The sequence below is a fragment of the Habropoda laboriosa genome, unplaced genomic scaffold (assembly GCF_001263275.1).
Source record: "Habropoda laboriosa isolate 0110345459 unplaced genomic scaffold, ASM126327v1 scaffold72, whole genome shotgun sequence".
In the NCBI taxonomy this organism is placed as follows: Eukaryota; Metazoa; Arthropoda; class Insecta; order Hymenoptera; family Apidae; genus Habropoda; species Habropoda laboriosa.
In genome coordinates, this window is record NW_017100188.1 from 827,675 (window position 1) to 852,717 (window position 25,043).

General features: G+C 39.0%; 3 protein-coding genes across 3 annotated transcripts in view; 2 read left to right on the plus strand and 1 right to left on the minus strand.

Annotated features, from left to right (window-relative positions):
- Positions 1-17,715, plus strand: part of LOC108579756 (sushi, von Willebrand factor type A, EGF and pentraxin domain-containing protein 1) — a 52,081-nt gene extending 34,366 nt beyond the window's left edge. Inside the window, 21 exon segments of the mRNA XM_017943364.1 lie at positions 4,361-5,108; positions 5,346-6,668; positions 6,766-7,218; positions 7,304-7,521; positions 7,594-7,846; positions 7,919-8,760; positions 8,846-9,729; positions 9,803-10,050; positions 10,127-10,258; positions 10,331-10,496; positions 10,576-11,402; positions 11,483-11,695; positions 11,775-11,930; positions 12,039-12,162; positions 12,377-12,439; positions 13,693-13,883; positions 14,543-15,180; positions 15,574-15,923; positions 16,364-16,566; positions 16,657-16,770; positions 17,447-17,715. Of these exon segments, the coding sequence (XP_017798853.1) occupies positions 4,361-5,108; positions 5,346-6,668; positions 6,766-7,218; positions 7,304-7,521; positions 7,594-7,846; positions 7,919-8,760; positions 8,846-9,729; positions 9,803-10,050; positions 10,127-10,258; positions 10,331-10,496; positions 10,576-11,402; positions 11,483-11,695; positions 11,775-11,930; positions 12,039-12,162; positions 12,377-12,439; positions 13,693-13,883; positions 14,543-15,180; positions 15,574-15,923; positions 16,364-16,566; positions 16,657-16,770; positions 17,447-17,478 (8,178 nt within the window). The 3' untranslated portion in view covers positions 17,479-17,715.
- A 1,117-nt stretch (positions 17,716-18,832) lies between these two features.
- On the minus strand, positions 18,833-19,426 carry LOC108579746. The gene is made up of 3 exons (XM_017943354.1): positions 19,350-19,426; positions 19,248-19,284; positions 18,833-19,155 (listed from the first exon to the last, which is right to left on the minus strand). The coding sequence occupies exons 1-3, from the start codon at positions 19,389-19,391 to the stop codon at positions 18,833-18,835; spliced, it is 402 nt and encodes a 133-aa protein (XP_017798843.1). The 5' UTR covers positions 19,392-19,426.
- An 844-nt stretch (positions 19,427-20,270) lies between these two features.
- Positions 20,271-23,935, plus strand: LOC108579747 (uncharacterized protein YMR317W-like). Its single transcript, XM_017943355.1, has 6 exons — positions 20,271-20,404; positions 20,502-20,691; positions 22,110-22,184; positions 22,263-22,569; positions 22,654-23,111; positions 23,204-23,935. The coding sequence occupies exons 1-6, from the start codon at positions 20,271-20,273 to the stop codon at positions 23,756-23,758; spliced, it is 1,719 nt and encodes a 572-aa protein (XP_017798844.1). The 3' UTR covers positions 23,759-23,935.
- The last annotated feature ends 1,108 nt before the right edge of the window (positions 23,936-25,043 follow it).

Below are 25,043 nucleotides of genomic sequence, written 5' to 3' on the forward strand. Positions count from 1 at the left end.
GACTGTCCGCGTAGATGGAAATCCGCGTAGTGTCAATTGTCGTATATTGTCGTTAGAATAATAACAAACGAAGTAGGTCGTGTGTAAAGTTATTTACTAAGAGACAGTGTTTTTCCAGAAAAGGATAAAATATGTATATGTCTCGGGGAGACAACAGTAAAAAAAACTAATTTGTTGTTGTTTCACAGCTATAACACATCTTATTGCAAGAAAAATAAACTTAGGATACGATAAAACGAAATTGTTGCAGTAACTAATCTAATTAGCTAAACGTAGGCTCTCCTCTATTTTAACTCAATCATTCGATTGTGTACGTATATATACATACATATTATTCACGCATACACATTCACGCATTCTCGTTTGATTTTTCTCCCAAGCAGAGCTGTTCGTTGTGTTCTTGAATTCGGTGCACTAGTTTCTTGTATGCAGCGGCACTTAATTCACACGAACGAATATGCTAAGTACGTAAATTGATTGGAAATCCGCGTATAATCGAAAACGCGTTGTTTGAGCGAGAACTGTATTCCGTACAAGACTATAATCGCGCAGTATAAGCGACGTTCGTCGAGGCACTCGTTCGACAGCCTCGTAAACACTGACTGAGGACGAGTCGTCCTGCCCGATTTCCGATCGCTGTACGCTCGCAACTGTTCTGGGAAAAATTCGAGGCCTTAACTTCTTAGAACTCGTTATATTTCTTGCGAGCCAAACATAAGAAACGCGAACCTGGGTCGCTGTACGTACATCGATCCAAACATAAAGCTAGCTGTCCTTTTCAGAGTAAAACTATCGCGAGCTGCTCTCGAGAGTAGACACTGCATCTGAGAGTGACTGTCTGAGAGCATCGCTCAACTCTCTGAGAGTTACGATTCGAATAAACAGTTGCTTTGCAAACACGAAGCAGTTTCGTATGCTTGACAGAACTCTCGTGCGAATAAAAAAATTAGTGGAGAAATGAAATCATCGGATTTGGGTCTTACTTTTTTATTGTATCCCTGTCGTGACGATTATTTTATTATATTTACGATAGTTTATTATAACTTTTATCACTTCGAGAATAAATAATTATCGGTTTCTGATTGCTTAGAATATAAGCATTGTGTCATCAAAGAATTCCTTGCATCAGATTAATTTGTCATTAATTATTTTTGGTCTTTATTAAACAGTAAAGTACAAACAAAAAGTACATATTGACTGTTATGCTGTAACGAAAAAGCAACCTCTTAAAGTCATTTCAATATCCTATTCGACAAGTCTGAAGAACAACGATGACTAAAATTCAAATGTTTATTTCCCTAAACCTTCAAAATAATTTCGAAATATTTTATTCGAAGCGGAGTATTCCAAGTCAGTATCGATAATTGAAGAAATTATTTGATTGTATTTAAAAGAACCGAAAGGAAAATATTCAATGTCTTATATTAAACGTCTAGCAAGTACCAGTATTTGGTAAAATGATTTATGTTTGTTATAAAAGGAAAATTTCTAATATGTATATTTAAAATGAATTGTTATCCAGTCTATAGTATTGAAATGACTAAAATACAAATTTTAATTTCCTAAATCGTCAAAATAATTTCGAAATATTTAATTCGAAGCGGAGTATTCCAAGTGAGTATCGCTAATTGAAGAAATTATATTATTGTATTTAAAAGAACCGAAAGGAAAATATTCAATGTCTTATATTAAACGTCTAGCAAGTACCAGTATTTGGTAAAATGATTTATGATTGGTATAAAAGGAAGATTTCTAATATGTATATTTAAAATGAATTGTTATCCAGTCTATAGTATTGAAATGACTAAAATACAAATGTTTATTTCCCTAAACCTCAAAATAATTTCGAAATATTTTATTCGAAGCGGAGTAATCCAAGTACCGCTAATTGAAGAAATTATTTGATTGTATTTAAAAGAACCGAAAGCAGAATATTTAAAGTCTGATATTAAATGTCTAGCAAGCACCAGAAATAATATAAATGATTCACATTTGTTATAAAAGGAAAATTTCTAATATGTATATTTAAAATGAATTGTTATCCAGTCTATAGTATTGAACTGACTAAAATTCAAATGTTTATTTCCCTAAACCTTCAAAATAATTTCGAAATATTTTATTCGAAGCGGAGTAATCCAAGTACCGCTAATTGAAGAAATTATTTGATTGTATTTAAAAGAACCGAAAGCAGAATATTTAAAGTCTGATATTAAATGTCTAGCAAGCACCAGTAATAATATAAATGATTCACATTTGTTATAAAAGGAAAATTTCGAATATGTATATTTAAAATGAATTGTTATCCAGTCTATAGTATTGAAATGACTAAAATACAAATGTTTATTTCCCTAAACCTCAAAATAATTTCGAAATATTTTATTCGAAGCGGAGTAATCCAAGTACCGCTAATTGAAGAAATTATTTGATTGTATTTAAAAGAACCGAAAGCAGAATATTTAAAGTCTGATATTAAATGTCTAGCAAGCACCAGTAATAATATAAATGATTCACATTTGTTATAAAAGGAAAATTTCGAATATGTATATTTAAAATGAATTGTTATCCAGTCTATAGTATTGAAATGACTAAAATACAAATGTTTATTTCCCTAAACCTCAAAATAATTTCGAAATATTTTATTCGAAGCGGAGTAATCCAAGTACCGCTAATTGAAGAAATTATTTGATTGTATTTAAAAGAACCGAAAGCAGAATATTTAAAGTCTGATATTAAATGTCTAGCAAGCACCAGTAATAATATAAATGATTCACATTTGTTATAAAAGGAAAATTTCGAATATGTATATTTAAAATGAATTGTTATCCAGTCTATAGTATTGAAATGACTAAAATACAAATGTTTATTTCCCTAAACCTCAAAATAATTTCGAAATATTTTATTCGAAGCGGAGTAATCCAAGTACCGCTAATTGAAGAAATTATTTGATTGTATTTAAAAGAACCGCACTTCGGCGGGTCCTTATATACCTGCGGTACCCCTACCCCAAAGTCATTAGCGAAGTCGTTAGTAAGATTGGGCGCGAAACCTTGTTTTCGCGGGAAACGGACTACTTTTCGCGGGAGATCGATCACTTTGCGCGGGAAATCGATAAATTCTAATTGATTCTAATGTATACAAGTGTTACAAGAAGGCTGAGTGTGTACAGGGTGGACATAGACTAGCTAGTAGCCCCCGACCACTCTATTCACATCTCAGAACCTTCAGGTCAAAATACGCCGCGAAGTGTCTAGGGCCCAGTATAAAGGGTGAATAAGTTCGCGGGACATCGGTGGGTCCTTATATACCTGCGGTACCCTCTCCCCAAAGTCATTAGCAAAATCGTCGGTTAGGTCAGGCGGGAAATTTTCGCGGGAAATTTTCGCGGGAGATTTCTGTTATCGTAACACGGTATAATTTATCAATTTTCACAATTTTGTTATAAATTTATACTTCCGACAATTTGTTATAACATTGCATATAACAATTTATACGTTTTTACAATATTCTTCAATGGAAACATAGGTTTTAGCGTTCTCGTTACTTACTCGTGGTTAAATTAATTTCGTAGGGATTAAAAATCAGGTTGACCTGTGGTCGTAGATTAAATATAACTATAGTACAGCTAAATTTATCGAGTTAATTAATTCTTCTTACACGAATCAAAAATGTATTCAATGTTTGTTTGTTATAATATCGTGAAATGAATTATATTACACATTTTCTCTATTCACACTGAATTTAAAGATTATAACGATTAAAAATCAAGTTGGCCTGTGGTCATTTATCAAGAATAATCATAATAAAGCTGAAATTATTGTGTTAAATAATTTTTTTAATACGAATTAGGAATTTATTCAACGTTTGCTTGTTACAATACCATGAAATAAATTATATTATACGCTTTCTATATTTACATTAAATTTATCGTTCTATTTACATGTCATAACAATTATAACTACACGTTATGCTGCGTCCGTTTGTTTTTTCTGTGCAGTTCAACCTAATTTACTTAAATTTACGTTGCGAGACAGTATAATATTTACAATTCTGCCTGAATTTTTGAAATTCAGAAAAACACAGGTAAACTTCCATTGCATTTAAACGATATTCTCCACCAAACTGGACAAAGTATGTATGTTTACGAACAGACCATTATCCGAAGAAAACGAGACGGAATATTAAGTTATAAGTTTGGTCATACTCTTACCTTGAATCGCATTTCTCATAACTTTCCCATCATTTCCGGGAAAAATGACATTTTTCGTACCTTAGAATGCGTAGAATCATGCTGTAACAAAATTTTTCATTCCGGCCGTATGCCAAAATTGGCCTTTTCTTAACATCCTCCTTTGTCTCTAAGGGTGTTCGTTTGAACAATGGCGACGGATGGTGTGGCAACAACATCGAGCCAGGCACAAACTGGATGATGATCGACATGAAAGCTCCGACTATCATTCGTGGCTTCAGAACGCAAGTTGTGTCAAGAGTAGATGGAAATGTAGCATACACTTCGGCAGTTCGAATCCAATACACGGACGATCTGACAGACACCTTCAAAGACTACACGAATCCTGACGGTACACCGGTAGAATTCAGAATATTAGAACCAACTCTATCTGTTCTGAATCTACCAGTTCCCATCGAAGCTCGTTACGCGAGGTTCAGAATTCAAGATTACGTCGGTGCACCCTGCATGAAGCTCGAGATCATGGGATGCACTCGTCTGGAGTGTACAGATATCAATGAATGTGCCACTAATAACGGTGGCTGTCATCAAAAGTGTATCAACAATCCTGGCAGCTACTCTTGCATGTGCAACACTGGCTACGAGTTGTACAAAGGGAACGGAACAGCTGGGTTCTACATAGAGAAGCACGAGAACGGCGAAAGGGATGGAGACTTGTATCAGAAGAATAAGACTTGCGTGCCTGTTATGTGTCCTGCTTTACCTGCTCCTGATAATGGAAAGATCCTGTCGACCAAGCAACAACATCATTTCGGTGATTTAGTGAGGTTCCAGTGCAACTTTGGCTATGTACTTTCTGGATCATCAGCTGTTACTTGTACGTCCAGTGGAGCTTGGAATGGAACCACTCCAGAGTGTCAATGTAAGTCGAACTTCAATCCAAATTATCGAGATTTCGTTCTAACTTTGAATCTCTGAATTACTGGCATTTAACTCAAATCATAGACACATCGTCGATAAATCTTCCCAGAACAATAGTAGAGGAACTTTTATAAATAACTTGCCATACATCTGTACTTGTTTCCTATATCCTAACGTATAAAGACTATCTAAATGGTGATAATAATAATAAAGTACCCTATAAAAAATGTTCCCACAGATGCCAAATGCGTGTCCCTGCCGGACGACAAGAACGAGGGACTCTCAGTAATTCGCAGCGATGAAGCAAGCGTTCTAGTACCATTCAAACAAAACGTGACGCTAAAATGTGGCAGTAATGGTCGATACCTACGAAACACAGCTACCTCAGACTTCCGCCAGTGCGTCTATGATCCGAAACCAGGCCTACCAGACTACTGGTTGTCAGGATTCCAGCCAGCCTGTCCAAGAGCTGACTGTGGAAAGCCTCTGCCAACACCTGGAGCGGAATACGGCCAATATCTAGACACCAAATACCAATCGTCCTTCTTCTTTGGCTGCCAAGACACCTTCAAGCTAGCTGGACAAACCAATCGTCACGATAACGTGGTCAGGTGTCAGGCGAATGGAATCTGGGACTTTGGTAACCTTCGATGCGAAGGTCCAGTCTGTGAAGATCCTGGACGACCAAGCGATGGCTTCCAGGTAGCCAGAAGCTACGAGCAAGGTTCAGAGGTGCAATTTGGTTGCAGCAGACCAGGATACATTCTGATTAATCCTCGACCAATTGTCTGCGTTCGAGAACCAGAATGCAAGGTTGTTAAACCACTGGGATTGGCTTCTGGACGAATTCCAGACTCAGCTATCAACGCAACGTCAGAGAGGCCTAACTACGAGGCTAAGAACGTTCGTCTGAACTCTGTGACCGGTTGGTGTGGCAAGCAAGAGGCGTTCACTTACGTGAGCGTCGACTTAGGACAGGTTTTCAGGGTGAAGGCGATTTTGGTGAAAGGTGTGGTGACGAATGACGTGGTTGGTAGACCAACAGAGATTCGATTCTTCTACAAACAGGCTGAAATTGAGAATTACGTAGTCTATTTCCCTAATTTCAACTTGACCATGAGAGATCCTGGAAATTATGGCGAACTGGCGATGATCACTCTGCCTAAATATGTCCAAGCTCGTTTTGTCATCTTGGGGATAGTTAGTTACATGGATAATGCTTGTTTGAAGTTCGAATTGATGGGATGCGAGGAGCCAGTGGCGGAACCATTGTTGGGTTACGATTACGGCTTCTCGCCTTGTGTGGACAATGAGCCACCAGTGTTCCAGAATTGCCCTCAACAGCCTATAGTTGTACAAAAGGGAGCTGATGGAGGATTGTTGCCTGTGAACTTCACTGAACCTTCTGCTATCGATAACAGTGGAAGTATTGCTCGATTGGAAGTGAAGCCTCATAGTTTTAGGACACCGCTTAGAGTATTTGAGGACTCAGTGGTGAAATATGTGGCGTTCGATTATGATGGAAATGTTGCTATTTGCGAGATTAATATCACAGTACCTGGTCAGTATAGAATTCACTTTTCTTACTACAGAAAGTTTTGCATTTAAATAAAAAATTGTTAACGTTAAAACGTTTGTATTTTTCTAACTATTCGCAGATGTAACTCCACCAAAACTTAGCTGCCCTCAAAGCTACGTTATAGAACTGACAGAGAAGCAAGAGAGTTACTCTGTCAACTTCAACGAAACTCGCAGAAGGATCAACGCAACTGATGCTTCTGGACCAGTGAAAATCACGTTCGTTCCGGAAAGAGCAGTGATACCAATTGGTGGCTTCGAGAATGTGACTGTTTATGCGACAGACACAAGTGGTAATAGAGCTTCTTGTCACTTCCAAGTGTCTGTACAAGCGACACCTTGCGTCGATTGGGAGCTGAAACCGCCTGCTAATGGAGGACTTAAATGTGTTCCTGGTGACAAAGGAATTCAATGCATCGCTACTTGTAAAAACGGCTTCAGATTCACCGATGGTGCCCCAGTGAAGACATTCGCTTGTGACATTATCAAACATTGGTCTCCCTCTTCCGTTGTTCCTGATTGTGTCTCAGAAAGTGAGTTTTCTAATTTTTTAAATTCAGCTTACTTTTTAGAATGTGTCTATAGGAATATTTCAAATATATTTGTTTAAATTTGTAGACACACAACAGGCAAATTACCACGTGGTAGCAGCAGTGACCTATCGTGCGAATGGCGCGGTTTCTAGATCCTGTCTACCTCAGTACCAAGATCTAATGTCTCAGTATTACATGAACTTGAACAATATCCTGACTCAACGTTGCTCTGCTGTTAACGTGAACATGAACGTGTCATTTGTGAGATCTGTGCCTTATTTAATGGAAGAAAACGTCTTGAAGGTGGCTATCTTAGACGACGATTTAAAAAGTGCCTGATCAATAAGTCGCTAATGATGTATATGTAAATTTCAGATGGACTTCATTCTCGTAATCGTCCCAGCCATACGCCAGCCTCAATTATACGATCTCTGTGGATCTACGTTAAATCTGATCTTCGATCTATCAGTTCCCTCCACCAGTGCAGTCATAGAACCTCTGCTAAACGTTTCTGCTATTGGAAACCAGTGTCCTCCACTTCGAGCCCTCAAATCCTCCATCACGCGAGGCTTCACCTGTAGCATTGGTGAAGTTTTGAACATGGACACCAACGACGTTCCACGATGCCGTGAGTAGACTTAGAATTTTCATTTTTGAAATTGTCAACAAAAGTTCTAGTTCCCTTTATTCCCACTTCTAGTACACTGTCCAGCTGGAACGTTCGCTGGAGAGAAACAGAAACAGTGCACATCCTGTCCCAAAGGCTTCTACCAGAACAGTGATCGTCAGGGATCCTGTTTGAGGTGTCCATTCGGTACATACACTCGAGAAGAAGGCTCTAAGAGCATAGACGACTGTATACCAGTCTGTGGATATGGTACATACTCTCCCACAGGACTGGTACCTTGTCTAGAGTGTCCTAGAAATAGCTACACAGGAGAACCACCAGTTGGCGGCTACAAAGACTGTCAGACTTGCCCAGCAGGCACTTTCACGTATCAACCAGCTGCACCAGGTCGAGATAGGTGCAGAGGAAAATGCTCGCCTGGCATGTACTCTGACACAGGGCTGGCTCCTTGTGCCCAGTGTCCAAAAGATTTCTTCCAGCCTCAACATGGAGCTACCACTTGCGTCGAATGTCCAACGAACATGTACACCGATGGTCCAGGGGCTGTTGGAAGGGAAGAGTGCAAGCCAGTGCAGTGTACTGACAGCGTATGTCAACATGGAGGCTTGTGTGTTCCCATGGGACATGGAGTTCAGTGTCTCTGTCCAGCTGGTTTCTCAGGAAGACGTTGTGAAATTGACATCGACGAATGTGCCTCTCAGCCTTGTTACAACGGAGCCACTTGCATCGATCTGCCACAGGGTTACAGGTGTCAGTGTGCCAATGGCTACTCTGGGGTCAATTGCCAGGAGGAGAAGTCGGATTGTAGCAACGAGACGTGTCCTGAGAGGGCTATGTGCAAAGACGAGCCCGGATTTAACAATTACACCTGTCTCTGTCGATCTGGGTACACTGGAGTCGACTGTGACATCACTGTGAGTTATTTTTAATGGTAGCTTTGGAACAACGGTGAGCAGATTCTAGCTTGGACCAAAAATAACAATTTCTTCAATTTTCCAGATAAATCCTTGCACAGCAAGTGGAAATCCTTGCAACAACGGTGCCACGTGCGTAGCTCTTCAACAAGGCCGCTACAAATGTGACTGCCTGCCAGGCTGGGAGGGTCAGAGCTGCGAGATCAACACTGACGACTGTGCTGAGAAGCCTTGCTTACTAGGAGCCAATTGCACAGACTTGGTAGCTGACTTTAGCTGTGACTGTCCTCCAGGATTCACCGGCAAACGTTGCCACGACAAGATAGATCTTTGTTCAGGCAATCCCTGTCTGAATGGAATATGCGTAGACAATCTGTTCAGCCACGAGTGCATCTGTCACCCAGGATGGACAGGCACAGCTTGTGAGACCAATATCAACGAATGTTCTGGCAAACCTTGCAGAAACAATGGCCAGTGTATCGATCAGGTCGATGGATACACTTGCACATGTGAACCAGGCTACACAGGCAAACAGTGTCAGCACACTATCGACGACTGTGCCTCTGATCCCTGTCAGAATGGAGGAACCTGCGTAGATCAATTGGAAGGATTCGTCTGCAAGTGCAGGCCAGGTTTCGTTGGTCTTCAGTGTGAAGCTGAACTGGACGAATGTCTCAGTGATCCTTGCAGTCCAGTTGGCACTGATCGTTGCGTCGACTTGGACAACACTTTCGTTTGCCACTGCCGTGAGGGCTACACCGGATCTGCCTGTGAGATTAACATCGACGACTGTGCTTCTGATCCTTGTCTGAATGGTGCTACATGCAGAGACGAAGTTGGTGGCTTCAAGTGTATGTGCCCTGAGGGTTGGACTGGAGTCCACTGTGAGATTGACGTTGGAATGTGCCAGAATCATCCTTGTCAAAATGATGCAGCTTGTGTTGACTTATTCGTGGATTACTTCTGCGTGTAAGTATGAAGTTAGAATTGTACGACTTGTCGGAGGTTTAGATTGTTCTTAACGTCTCGTTTTGTTAAATAGCTGTCCATCAGGAACAGATGGAAAGCAGTGTGAAACTGCACCAGAACGTTGCATTGGAAACCCTTGCATGCACAATGGGCGTTGCCAAGACTTTGGATCAGGACTTAACTGTACTTGTCCTGACGACTATACTGGAATCGGGTGCCAGTATGAGTACGATGCTTGTCAGGCTGGTGCCTGCAAAAATGGCGCCACTTGTGTCGATGATGGTGCTGGTTTCACTTGTGTTTGTCCACCAGGATATACAGGTGAATGATTAATGAATTATATAATTGTCATGGTAATACTAGAAATCGTAAACAATGATATAATTATGTTGCATAGGTAAAACATGTGAGGATGACATAATCGACTGCAAGGAGAACTCGTGCCCTCCTTCAGCGACCTGCATCGATCTTACTGGAAAATTCTTCTGCCAGTGTCCTTTCAATTTGACTGGTGACGATTGTAGGAAATGTAAGTGTTAATTATGCAGGAACGTAGAAATTATAATTTATATCAAATAATTTATATCAAAAATTTTTTCAGCCATCCAAGTGGATTACGATTTATACTTTAGCGATCCAGCGCGCAGTAGCGCGGCTCAAATCATTCCATTCTTCACTGGAGCAAGAAAGAGCTTAACTGTGGCCATGTGGGTACAATACACTCAAAAAGATGAAGCTGGAATATTCTTCACTCTCTATGCCGTCAGGTAGACTCTCAAATTGCTAATTCTTCAGTTAAAACCTCTTTGATTGCAACGTTTTAATGCACATTCAATATTATTCTAGCTCTCCACACGTTCCAACAAATCGAAGACTCATGATCCAAGCGCACAGCAATGGCGTCCAAGTGTCTCTGTTCCACGACTTGCAAGATGTCTATTTGCCATTTAGGGAGTATGCAACGATTAACGATGGTCAATGGCATCACGTTGCTGTAGTTTGGAACGGTGAAAATAGTGGAGAATTGGTTCTCATCACTGAAGGTCTAATTGCTAGTAAAACCGAAGGCTACGGAAGTGGAAGATCTCTACCAGCTTAGTAAGCCAACTCAACATTCACTCAGAACCATAAGTCTCAATGTTTCTCTCATAAATCTAACTTTTTCATTCGATACATCTACACGGAATCAGGATTCCAGGGACACTTGACCAAAGTTCAAATCTGGAGTCGAGCTCTTCATGTGACAAACGAGATTCAGAAACAAGTTCGAGACTGTCGTACGGAACCTGTACTTTATCAAGGACTGGTGCTAACATGGGCAGGCTACGATGAAACTGTCGGAGGTGTAGAACGAGTGGTACCATCGCACTGTGGTCAAAGAGTGTGTCCGCCTGGTTACGGTGGCAGCAAGTGTCAACAGTTGGAATCTGACAAGATTCCACCGAAAGTGGAACACTGTCCAGGTGATCTTTGGGTGATTGCTAAGAATGGCTCGGCTATAGTCAGCTGGGACGAGCCAAGATTCGTGGACAATGTTGGCATAGCGAAGATCCAGGAGAAGAATGGACACAAGTCTGGGCAAACTTTGATGTGGGGAACTTATGATATTAGTTACGTGGCTTATGATCAGGCTGGTAACTCGGCCAGTTGCAATTTCAAGGTCTACGTGTTGTGTAAGTCTTAAGTTTGTTATTATATTTAGGGCTTTTACATTTTGCAATATTTATGACATGAAAATGTTCTCTTTCTTCAGCTGACTTCTGTCCAGAGCTTGCTGATCCAATTGGTGGCACGCAACAATGCAAAGATTGGGGCTCGGGTGGCCAATTTAAAGTCTGTGAAATCTTCTGCAATACTGGACTCAGATTCTCCCAAGAAGTTCCTAAATTCTACACTTGTGGAGCTGAAGGCTTCTGGAGGCCAACGAACGATCCATCTCTTCCACTGATCTATCCAGCTTGCACAAGTAAATCACTCAATTTCTTTACTTTTCTATTATATTTAATACTGTAATTTATTTTAATATTATTTTCTGTGTTGTTCAGGCGCCACAGCAGCTCAGCGTGTATTCAGAATCAGAATGAACTTCCCAACGTCTGTGCTCTGCAACGAAGCTGGACAGGGAGTGCTCAAGAAGAAAGTTCGAGACGCCGTGAACTCTTTGAACAGAGATTGGAACTTCTGCTCGTACTCGTTCGAAGGTAAATCATATTTTTACCACTCAATACAGAAAATGCGAATAATACAGTATTTAAAGAAAAGAAGAAAGAAGAAATAGAAACGAATATTTTACATTTCCTTCTCTGTAGGATCTCGAGAGTGCAAGGAGTTGCAAATCGACGTCCAATGCGATCATCGCGTGCGCACCACGAGGGAAACGAACGAGGAAGATGGCGGAACGTACATAATCTCTGCGGTAGTTCCAGCAGAACCGTAAGTCGTCCTTTTTTATTCTTTCGAAATTTCTCAACAGATTGTAAACGCTTTTTAATTAGAAAATGAATAAAAAGTCGAAAGTTTCATTTCGACGCGGTATCTGATGTTCAGTTAGCCTCTAGTAGTAGTTACCAAACAGCTTCGAAATCAGCCAAATTGAAATGAGAAAAGATTAGTATACTGAGCCTGTATTACTTGTGTTGCATCGCAGAACGAGACAAGCGCGGCAAGGCAGCGATACCTACGAGGTGGAGATCTCGTTCCCAGCGATAAAGTAAGGACAGCACAAACGAATTTACGCCACGTGCGAAACGTATCTCATTGTACATGTGTTCTCGTCATACGGTGCTCGGTGTTATCCGGCATAATCATCTCTCACCATTTATACAAATTGCGAATTCGAACCATGAACCATTTTACCATACGCATACGAAATCGACAATGCATGAAAACGTACACCGAACAAAACTATATCATAACGTTACTAAAACGAACTAATTAGACTCTAGTTAGCTCTCTCCTGAGGTGACGAGGAACCATTATTCTCCATGTGACCATATTGTGTATTTTAAGGAGGGAAAAAAAAAATGATACATGGTCGATTCTTAATCAGTTGTCGCTATGATATCGTTGTTTTTTTTTAAGAATTCGAAATTTTGACTATACAGAAGTAAAACACTGGTATGCACGTTGTTACTAACTGTTCACACGGGACAGACTAGTTGAATGGGACACTTAACTAGGGACAAACGAATCGATAGTAGAATAACAACGTAACTCGGAACAGTATAACACCTGACTTGCAACCAAGCTGTTCGGTTGAATCTTCGATAATCATTCAGTAACCGTTGAAAAATATAAATTTTTTCCTTTGATGTAATATTCAATTGGCACACACATTCAAAGTTCCAGAAATTCAGTATAATTGCTTTTCTATCCAAATTAATTATTTTGGTCAAATTTGTTTACTCCGATTGATTCTTCGACGATCATTCGGTAACCGTTGAAAAATCTGTTGGAAAATTTTTACGAAAACAATATTTTCCAAAATTTCCTTTAATGCAATATTTCTAAAAGTGCGAAAAATTCAGTATAACTGCTTTTTTACCAAAATTAAATATTTTGGTAGAATTCTTTTACTCGATAAAACGTTTGAATATTTTTCCTCGAGGAACTTTTAAGATTCTCTTTAGAGAATCAAGAAATCTGTGTCAAGGAGCTCGATTACCAAACAGCTTTGGTCCACTACAACAGAACATTACACCGATACAAAAACACTCTGCCACAGACATGTAATACATTAGGGTCCCAGGATGTCTTGAACATATTAAAACATTACGTAGGTACATAAGATTAATGGGTGTCGATAAGTGACACTAAGCTGGCCAGGAACCAATGGAAAGGCTGCCTGATTACCTCCGCCTTCAGATAACGGCTGTATATACTTGCGCATACTCTCCTTTGCCTGTCGCTAAAATAGACACTCCATCGGTTTACAGTTTGTTAATAACATTGTGTATTTTATAGCGACCCGATTTTGAACGCGAACTCGAACGAGAGGGCAACTGTTCAAACGTTACTGGAGAGGCTGATCCTGGAGGAAGATCAATTCGATGTTCATGATATTCTGCCTAACACCGTGCCTGATCCAGCATCTCTGATTTTGGAGTCTGATTATGATTGTCCGGTGGGACAGGTCGTTATGGCACCTGATTGTGGTGAGTTTTTTATCGATGATCTTTCAGAAAATCGTTGTCATAGACTGTAAAGTGTTGAAGGTAGATAGGTAAAATTTCAAGAAATATGATCACATTTTTTCAAAAAATTATTAGAGTAGACCTGAACCTTCTAGATTAAAATAAAAACAGAAGTGAACTAAATTCGACAAATAATTTTCCAGATCAAATTTTTTAACACAACTCACTTTCATGAAAATAGGCAAAAATTGTAAAATTGGAACACCCATGTTTTTCAAAAAAATTCGAAACCAGCAAAATGATGACTTAAATCCCTCCTAATTTCACGTGGACTACATCATATCTCATTTTAAACAAGATCTCTCGTGTAGAATTCATCATGAAACGACACTTCTTTCTTCCCTCAAATTACAGTACCCCATTTTCACGAAAATAGGCAAAAATTGTAGAACTCTAAAATCCATGCTTTCATAAAAATTCGAAATCAGCAAAATGATGACTTACAATTAGACGTCGACGAAATGATGTTTCATTCTAAACAAAATCCTTCACATCGGCGTGAAAAAGTGATCAGTCTTTCATGAAATAACCCATAATCTTTTCTCGCGATTTCTCCTGAAACGACCCTTCTTTCTTTCCAATTCATCACGAAATGACCCTTCTTTTCTCCCTCAAATTAGTGCCCTGCGCCGTGGGAACGTTCTACGACGAAGAAACGAAGCAGTGCCTGTCCTGTCCGGTCGGAAGCTACCAAAGCGAGTCGGGACAGCTGAAGTGCAGTTCCTGTCCCGTGATCGCTGGTCGTCCCAGCGTGACAGTAGGGCCAGGTGCTCGTAGTGCAGCTGACTGCAAGGAAAGATGTCCTGCAGGAAAGTACTACGACGACATAGCGGGTCTCTGTCGAAGTTGTGGCCATGGTTTCTATCAACCTAACGAAGGTAGCTTCTCTTGTCTGCTATGTGGACTTGGAAAGACCACTAGAACAGCTGAAGCTGTCTCTCGAGAGGAATGCAGAGACGAGTGTGGCTCTGGACAACAATTGGCCGTGGAAGGAAAATGCGAACCTTGTCCAAGAGGAAGTTACAGGACGCAAGGAGTGCAAGCTGCCTGTCAGGCGTGTCCTGTGGGCAGGACGACACCAAACATGGGCTCTGCAGCGATAGAAGAGTGCTCTTTACCTGTATGCGAGCCTGGAACCTATCTGAATGGAACTTTGAACGAGTGTATGGAGTGCAAGAAGGGAACGTATCAGTCAGAGCCTCAGCAGACTTTCTGTATTCCTTGTCCCCCTAATACTAGCACCAAAGGAACCGTGGCGGTAAGTTTCTTTTCTGGAGAAATATTGGATTTAGATGATTCTGTGTTTGCGTTTCTTGGGATGATTAATATTTGAGATTTTTCTAAAGTTCTGGAGTTTGAAAAAATGAATTTTAGAGTGATGTGGATGGAGTAGATATTAAAAATGATCGTTTACGCCTATCTCCTTTTCTTGAATGATTAATATTTTACGTCATTAATAGTTTACGTCAGTTACCTACCAATTAGCTACCTTTTTTACAATTTTCTTAAGTTTTTATGGAGAATGAAAAATATAATCACTTTGTGATTGAAGTTTTCCTTAATTTCTATGGTCTTCGATATTAATTCCTTCGTTATTTATCAGCGTTTGAAAATTTCTCTTCTCAAAACTTGCCTCTTCTTTCAAAATTAGACCAGCAAAGCGGATTGTACGAACCCCTGCGAGACCAGCGACGCAGAAATGCACTGCGACGCGAACGCTTATTGCCTACTAATTCCGGAAACGAGCGACTTCAAGTGTGAATGCAAACCTGGATACAACGGAACTGGAACAGAATGTACGGACGTGTGCATGGGCTACTGTGACAACGAAGGAGTGTGCCTCAAGGATTCGCGAGGACAACCGTCTTGCAGATGCAGCGGAAGCTTCACTGGAAAACGATGCACAGAAAAGTCAGAATTCTTCTACATCACTGGTGGTATCGCTGGTGGTGTCATTCTGATCATCTTCGTCGTTCTTCTTGTATGGATGATCTGTGTCAGGTTAGTAGAATCAAAAATAACTTCCTTTGTTGGGAAAAGGTTTTGAAAAATTTCCAAAGAATTTTTTAACACTGTGGAAACCATTAATTGTACGACACTAGTGCGGGATATTCTTCTATCAACTCTCGTACCGTGTAAAAATTAACATAAAAGAAAAAGCATAAAAAAGTATGAAAAGATCTTCAATCCCTAAAAAGGTAGAACAAGGAAGGAAGTAAAGAAATTAATCATTCTGAAATAATTTGAATATTAGCACAGATAAAAGAAAACCTAAAGAAACGAGAAAGAAACAATTCAGCGCATAAAAAGTAGAACCAAAATTCCGGAAACTTAAGAAACAAGTTTCAATGCTTTCAGAAATGTACATAGAAGGCAATCTTCTCTCGACAATTTTGTATTTAAATTTCATCCAGTTTCAACCATGAAACTTTTTCCCACAGAGCCTCCAGAAAGAAGGAACCGAAGAAAATGCTCACACCAGCGACAGACCAAAATGGCTCCCAGGTGAACTTCTATTATGGCGCACCCACACCGTACGCAGAGTCGATCGCGCCTTCCCACCATAGTACCTACGCTCACTATTACGACGACGAGGAAGACGGCTGGGAAATGCCCAACTTTTACAACGAGACCTACATGAAAGGTGAGCATAAAAACTCGAGGCATTCCGTGAAAGGAGCGCCCGTTAAAGTTCCACGACTTTCACGAGTTCTCTTTCCTCGTCTTCTTCCAGAGAGCTTGCACAATGGCAAGATGAACAGTCTCGCTCGCTCCAACGCCAGCATTTATGGCACGAAAGACGACCTTTACGACAGACTGAAGCGTCACGCGTATCCTGGCAAGAAAGGTTGGTACCACAATCCAAGCAACATTCCTCCCTTCCCATTTCCAACAGCGGCAGAAGTTTGTAAAATATTTCTCAAGTCGTATTTTTTTTTTTCTTTTCTTCTTTTAATGTGACACTTTTAGTACCTTGGATCCGTACGAATTTTACACAAGGTGTTTTAAAAAATCTTTAAAAGATTACGAACGCGAAGTTTTCACGTAGATTCACCTCTTTTAGATAATACTATCAGCCTGTATAAGTAAGTTAGATAATAGGAAGATCCCTATGACGATAAATTTTTCGTATCTAAAGGTCAAGTTGCAATAGGTAGTTGGATTCGTGTTGACGTCATCTCTGGCGCATTATTAATAGAAATGACACACTCGATAATTATTCTACTCGTCCTTCCTCGCCCACTTTTCGAAAAGAACCGCAAACAGTCAGCCCTTTGCACTCCAACGGCGTCATATTTCCATTAAAATTTTTTTTACATTAAAATTAACTCAAACTATCTAAAAGAAAAGAAAAATCGATCCGTAAACACTTATAACTTCTTGTTTTAAAAAGCAACATTTTTGATTCGCAAAAATCTATCGTATCGAGAAATGGTCCAAAAATGTAAATACGTAGTTGAATAGCTCCGGTGAAGAAAAAATTTCTAATGAAACTCTAAATAGGTTCGTAAATGTATTTGCAGACAAGAGCGACAGCGATAGCGAGGGCCAGTGACCATGATGAATGACCAACGTTCTACCAGCGTAGAATTCAAAGAAGCAAAAAAATTATCATATCGACGTCCCTGAGATACCGGCGTAAAGAACAAGGGTGGGGAGGGGATGTCAACCCATCGTCGAAACCGATTTATTTATTAATTCCCAGACGAGGATTGTACCCAGCGGCGCGCTGTTCGAGTGTATTCGTCGAGCGGGAAATGAATAAGAGAAAGAAAAAGAGAGAAAAAAAAAAGCAGAAATCTATCGAATCGAACTCGTGGAATCACTCGAACATGTGTAAGGAAGCGTCGAGAACGTGTACAATACGGAAACGACGTTGCGTTGATCGACGGATCTGAAAGACGACCGAGTCCTGGAACGACGATCTATCGTTCGAATTGGATCGTTGTTTCGGCACTCATACGCACGATCGATCAACGGGATCGAGAAACACGAGGCGACGTTTCGCGATGAAAAGACTACACAAGCGTGAGGTTGTAATTTTTTGTAATTTATAATACCACCTAGCCTTTAGTTAAGGATCTTTTTTTTTTTTCTCTATCATTCGATTAACTCTCTGTCCCTATCTCTGTCACTCCTTACCGATTAACGAGACGCGAACGAGAGAACAAGTGTGTGCATGTATGTTAATACAGTCCCCCAAACAGTTATACATAAGCGAATTTATATTTTGTTACTATAGTTAAACACGTGTAACACACTCGCTGTAATATAAAAGGAACAGAAAAAGAAATAAAAATGTGTAGGCGCACAGCGGCGGGGAAGAAAAATCAAAAAAAAGGAGCGAAAGAACAGATCGCGGATGTACATTGATACCTTAATGCCTACCAAGCTGTTTTCCACTTGTATTTGTAAAAACTTTTAACAAACGGTTGTTTTTTTTTTTTTTATTAATAAAATGTATTACAACAAGATACTGAGTTTGATTCATTTTTGTTACCCTTATCCCTACGATTATCCCTAGCGATTTTCCTTAGGACAGAATCGAACCTTTCGATTTCGATATTTTCTCGTTGAATTTCAGAGGGATCACCCTGTACACATTTTTCTTTTTCCTCAAATACGAAATCGTTCCAGACACCATCGTCACGTATAATCGATGAGAAGTGTTTTCTCGTGTTCTCCACGTGCTATTCTCGTTACTCTTATTCTACGATTATCCTAGCGATCTTTCTTCGACAGATACAAACCTTTCGATTTCAATAGTTTTTCGTGTAATTTTCGAGAGATCGCCCTGTGTGTTCTTTTCTTCAAACACGAAATCGTTCCAGACACTATCGTCACGTATAATCGATGATAAGTGTTTTCTCGTGTTCCTCACGTGCTACCTTCCTTATCCTACGATTATCCTAGCGATTTTTCTTCGATAGAATCGAACCTTTCGATTTCAATAGTTTTTCGCTTAATTTCAGAGGAATCACCCTGTACATTTTGTCCTCAAACACGAAATCGTTCCAGACACTATCGTTATGTACACTCGATGATAAGTGTTTTCTCGTGTTCTCCACGTGCTCTTCGAAGAATTTATTCAGATGAACAGTCTTATTGTAATTGTTTTCTTTTTCCAAGTTCTGCTCGATTTCGTCAGACTGGTCCTCGTCGTTATCATCGGTACTGATATCTGATTCGTCGGAGCTGATAAAATAGTCGTCGTCTTCGGTGCTCGTTGATTCTATCGGTGACAAAAAAAAAAGAATCTTCTAAATGCGATTGATAAATTCACGAAAGTATTGCTGTGTAAACACGTTCTATGAATCATGGTACCTTTCGTAGAACTGCTTGTCATTAATTTCAACAGCAGCTGTAATGATTGAAGCGCTCATTGTTCTCATCGTTCGTTTATAATTACTACAATTATCGTGTTACCTTAACGCGGCTCGTGAAATCCGCAGAATCTGTTTTGTGCATTACGAGTTACGGTGTAAATGTTTATTCAGCTTCAAGTATCAGGTTCCACCGGATTGATTGATTAATTGAAATATTTTTCAGTTAACTACATTTTGTTTTATTTTATTGGAAACATTTTTTTTTTTGGGGGGAGTTTGGATGGAGGTGAATGGTGAAATGAATTTACAGTCGTCAGTTTATTGTTTCGATTCTGAACATTTCGATATAAAATTAAAAAAAAAGAAAATTTTAGTTCCAACGAAATTGTACATGGTATTAAAAGTTTCTAGTAAGCGATATTACATAACGTTATGTCAGATAATTATATATTATTATTGTAGAAAATCGTTCGTATCATAAATAAAAATTAAATCATAACGAGTGTAAGAATTATTAGGTACGAGATAAAATATTGCGCAGTTCGAAATGCTATCCGTTTTCATGATCGATTCACACCGCTACATGCGCCTCTACATATCTACGTACCAAGTACCATTAACTCCATCTAGTAACACGATGCATTCAATTCCTCGCGGAACTGATGCACTCCAACGATAACGTTGCATTATTACTGCGGCAAATTCCGAAATAAACACGTTCCATAAAAACGATGCATCGCATTTTTATGTAATTGATACACAGTCACGTAACCTACCATTGTTCCGACGCCCATTGCAACAAGTTTATAATTAACGTCATGCGACTACTCTGTCGACAATATATTACCAAAAAAAACAACTCCGACTATTTAGTAACTTTTTCCTCCCGTTTATACGTTAAATTTTCAATGAAACCAATCACAAAGCCCAACGGATAAATAATCAAACTTCCTCCTAATATCATTATGCAACGAAAAACGACAAAAATCTCGCTAGTAAAGCGAACTGAGAACGTATAAAAATGGAAAAATACGATTATCGACTGGAACGGGTCTCCTTGAGATTTCTCCGTATGACGTCTCAGTCTTTTTCCTATTGGATTTCACTGCAACGATTGGTCGACAGTGAGCTCATCCACGCGCTGATTGGTCAAAAGTGACGTATTCGAGCGTTTACTGATCAACCAGCTCGTAGTCTGACGAGCATCGTACTGTGACGTGTTAATCCCGCACTACCGACACCGACGTTCCAGCTCGCATACACGGAGAAGGTTCGGAAAAGTGCGCCAGTGCAGACGTTGTAGTGAGTTGCTCGTGAACGAATCTCACCGGAACACGTATTACCGAGACTGTATCCGACGAACAAGTTCCGTAAAAACGGTATATAAAAGAGTTCTCGCGCTCCAAGTGGAAGGTACAACAATACCAGTCGTGTCAAGGAGGGTGAGTGTACTTTAATATACTTTCTGTTGTGCTCTCCAACCTGTGTATCTATCGTTAGTAGACTCTGACCGCCGTGTAACCAGATTATATAACCGTTGATCGACGGGTTAATTTTGTCATTCGTACGAACTGGCAATACTCGAAATTACGCCGCGGCGAGCAGTAGCGCGAATCGATCCGGACGTCGTAGCGACCGTGCAAAATATAGCATTCCAGAAAGTTCTGAGTCATTGTGTGTGTGCATTCTCAAGCGTGCCACGCGACCGTTTTCATTCGGTTTCTGCGCAAAATTCGTGTTGTTCCAACGTGACACGACGTTACGCGAACGAATGTGCGTTAACGTAAGCCGGTTTGCGAAAATTCAGTCACATGCGGTGATGCTGTGTATTACGTAACGAGGTTAGTTCGATAACAACGTAAAATGAACGTTTCCCAACGAGGTCTGTGTTGCTTGACGGTTCGATAAGAGGACGTATCGAAAAAACGGGGCGGCTCGATGATAAAACGTGGCCGTTACATTTATGGAAAAATCGCGATCGGTTCGATAGGCGAACGATGCGGTACGAGTCACGATTGAATCGAACAACGTTCGCAGCCGTACTGTGGGAACCACGTTCTTTCTACGGTTAATCGTACACGAAACGATCAGTCCACTTATTGATAAGTAATTATTTGAAAACGCACGTATTGGATGCATGCTCTACGTATACGTAAATATTCGTCGTGCGTGGCATGTACATGATAATAGTAGTGTTTTTAGCACTTCCATCGATTCGCAGGAAGAAAATACTTTTGGTATACAATGAATTGTGATGTTTCACTAAAAACTTCTCTTCTCCCTTTTTATGTTTCAGATTGAATAATATTTTAATTTTTTATTCAACAACTTTTGCTGAACATGGTATAGCCCAAGTAAAATAGCTAACACCAAAAGTATTCCATTTATAAGAGCCGTGTTTTTTTTTTTATTTGCATTATATTTTATCCACTGATTACAAGCAATTAATTCCCAATATCGTGTTTTATAAGATTTATATAATCTTGCAAAGATGTAAGATATTATCTTTCCTGTGAAATATTAACACTGTTATCACGATAAATTGATATTCTCTTTGTTACCCTATAATTAAGTTTTATAGATGGGATTATTGATAATTTTTATCTGCATGTTTATAAGTTAGATATCAGGAAATATTGTTTGGTTTATTTCATACCTTCACTTGATTTCTGCAAAGTAAATGCTATAAAATAAAAGCCAAGGTTATCTGTAGATCATTTTATAACTGTTTATAAATAAAAGTATTACTAAAAATCACCCTTTACACTAATTGAAATTGTTATTTGCTATCTATCTGCAAAATGTCGTGAATGTCGCTCGGTGTATTCTAAATTTAAAAGTTTCATTTTTTTTCTTGCAGGTATTCAAAATCCCTCCCGTTTACGAACGCCCAACGGCCAGCAACATTTCATTTGAGAAAGGAGGCGTGTTTAACGTAGGTGCCCTACTAAGTGTGCAAAACCTTATAGAAAACAACTGGTTTTGATAAAATTTTAAAGAAATGAAATTCTAGGTATCAAAGCCATGCAACCGTCAGCCGCGTCTGTCATCTGCTTCTCGTGGCGTGAGATTGTGGCCACTCGAGGAAGAGTCTTCAAAAATGGACACAGTTCCTTTGCTATCCCCAACCATGGAGTCAGAATTACTAAAAGGGCCATGGGTATTTCCACAGCCAAAAACGAATATAACAAAAGAAGAGGAGAAAGCAACATCCTCCACATGGGAGGAAAATTTTCAGGATTTAAGTGGTTGGTGCATGGACACGTTCCAGGGTCAATGCGATTTTCATGCAGGTGAATCACCTACTTTTAAACTATCAGGTCAGTATAAACATATCCTAATGATTTTCTGTACATCCATAATAGGAAGATATCTCTTTTAATTGTATAATCATAATGTTCCAGGTACGAAATACGAGGGTAACAGTGTTTTGTCGTCAGAAGAGAGGGTATTGAAAGATTTGATGAGTGTAGCAGACGAAGAAAAGTGGAATGTGAAAATGAACACTGCTGAGACAAACGAGCCTTTGAGTAACAATTGCCAAAGCTTGCAATTAACATCAGATGTAACTAGTAAATACGAGAAAGAAGATAGTACTGCAGTATCTAACACACCTAACTTGTGGTTAAAGCTATCAAAAGGGTCAGCAGCTACAATAAATAGAAGCTCATGGAGCAAACAGAATAATACAGATGTTAGTACACCATCTCAATCCAGATATCCGATAGAAGATATTGATTTGAACAATGCTGGTCCGACTTCTTTCGATTCCATCGAGAATCAACGTGAAACGTGGGACGTGCTAAAAACTGTCGAAACCACTGGGTCGGATACGTTTGATTTATTATCGTACCTCTGCGATGTAAGTTGATACCCACAATTAATATAAGAAACAATATAATGAAAGTATCATCAAAATAATGCTCAATAAAAATATCTTGTATTGTGCTGCAGGATGAAATGCGATCTCCAGAAGGCAGTGTTTCAACAGATTCATCAGTAGCATCAAAACCATGGTCAACCACCAGCTCGTCTGTAACGACTCCACAGACTAGTATAAAAGTCAAAACTGAGAAGAACGAAACGGTCCCACCGAGCACAGAAAGTCGAGCAGCATCGACGATAACATCGTCGTCTTCTATGGAAACATCTTCTACAGTCACATCCCGGAGAACAGAAAGGGTGACGAGGTCAACGGTTACTAACAAAGTGGAAAAAACTTACAGCAGAGCGCGACGCGAGAAAGCAAGTCGAAAACGTTACGTCGAGACGAGTGACACAGACGATCAAACGTTCGTGTCGCACTATCGAGAATCCAGGGAAAAGAACAACGAAGCTTCAAGAAAGTCACGCATGAACAAAAAAGCGAAAGAGATTGAGATGTCGAACAAAGCAACTGAATTGGAACGAGTCAACAGGATGTTGAAGATGAAGGTCGAAGAACTTGAGAAGCTCGTAACAACAATGCGCAGTGCGTTATTGAGGTCCGCTTTAAAGAAAGAAATGTAACAGCGTTTTTATTGTACTTGTTTTGAAAGTTTAATTATGCGCCGGGATGTCGTGTAAAAGACAGACTTTGTTGTACTTTTCCTTTTTTTTCACATTTTTTTTCTTTTTTTTTTTTTTTTTTTTTTAAGTGTTCTGTATATGTTTTGTATACGAGAGGAGAAGTGATGCATTATTTGCATCCGTGTTATGTACACACATTATATACATATATATCTACATCTGTTATCGATTAATGCCAGATTGATTTTAAATTTTACGTTACACTTGATATTAATCATTTATATTTTTTGTTCGATCTATCGTTTGAAAAAGGATTATCGAATTCTATATGTTCATATTCGTTATAAAAGTTCGAAGAAAAGTGTATTTGTTAACATTCTATGTGAAATGTTTGTTGCACAATGTTTGTGTTTAAGTTTTTTATTTATCGGAGACGTGTCTTATTTACGATGTTTTATAATACTTAAACGAAATCTACGTTATTGTTCATGTTATTGAATTGAACGACAATGAGAAAAAAAAAAAAGATATATGGAGTGAGACGGAAAAAGATGGGGTAAAACTTGTGAAAAAAAAAGGTATCCTTTTAAGAGTTTATCGAGAACAAAGATTACATAATCATATTTTGTTCAGCCTTGTATTGTACCTGATAAAAAGTATAAATATGGAGGTCGGAACAAGATAAGTTATGATCGGTAAGAATATAATTTTTTTACTGGCGTGGGCACAATAGTGGCATGATGTACAATTAATCTTCAAATAAAGAATATGCTTTGAAATCTACTTCGTAGTGGAGAAAATTATTTTTGTAGACATTTATTGTACGAACATAACCTTTACAGAAATGTAACACCTGATATGTATCGCATATCGAATGACAAACGCATTTACTTAAATTTAATAATTCCTATGAGAAGTTCTGTTTACAAACAAATCGCAATAGTACAATGATTTGTTGGTGTACACTTATCAGAATATTATCAGAATGTTACTCTATTATTAAGTAACAGAAGACAAACCATGAACTACCCAAAGTTATTGTTAGTCGTTTGTTGTTTGAAACTGATATAAAGTAAATCTCAAAAATTTTATTTTTCTCGATAATGTAAAAAATGATGCAAATGTAATAAAACTTTTGGCACCTAAATTATATGGAATATGTTATTCATATAAAAAAAAAACCTTAATATTATTCTGTCATATTACGAAAATACTTCTACTTTTAATTTGGTATTATTGGAAATGCTTATAGAAATATTTTTTAGATTTAAAAATTTGTGTCTAA

Coding starts and splice junctions, on each gene's coding strand:
- LOC108579746 (XM_017943354.1), bottom strand. CDS start 19,391: ATGCACAAAACAGATTCTGCGGATTTCACGAGCCGCGTTAAG. Junction 19,285..19,349: donor ATTTCACGAGCCGCGTTAAG/GTAACACGATAA, acceptor CAATCATTACAG/CTGCTGTTGAAATTAATGAC. Junction 19,156..19,247: donor GACAAGCAGTTCTACGAAAG/GTACCATGATTC, acceptor TGTCACCGATAG/AATCAACGAGCACCGAAGAC.
- LOC108579747 (XM_017943355.1), top strand. CDS start 20,271: ATGGAAAAATACGATTATCGACTGGAACGGGTCTCCTTGAGATTTCTC. Junction 20,405..20,501: donor CACGCGCTGATTGGTCAAAA/GTGACGTATTCG, acceptor CCGACGTTCCAG/CTCGCATACACGGAGAAGGT. Junction 20,692..22,109: donor TACCAGTCGTGTCAAGGAGG/GTGAGTGTACTT, acceptor TTTTTCTTGCAG/GTATTCAAAATCCCTCCCGT.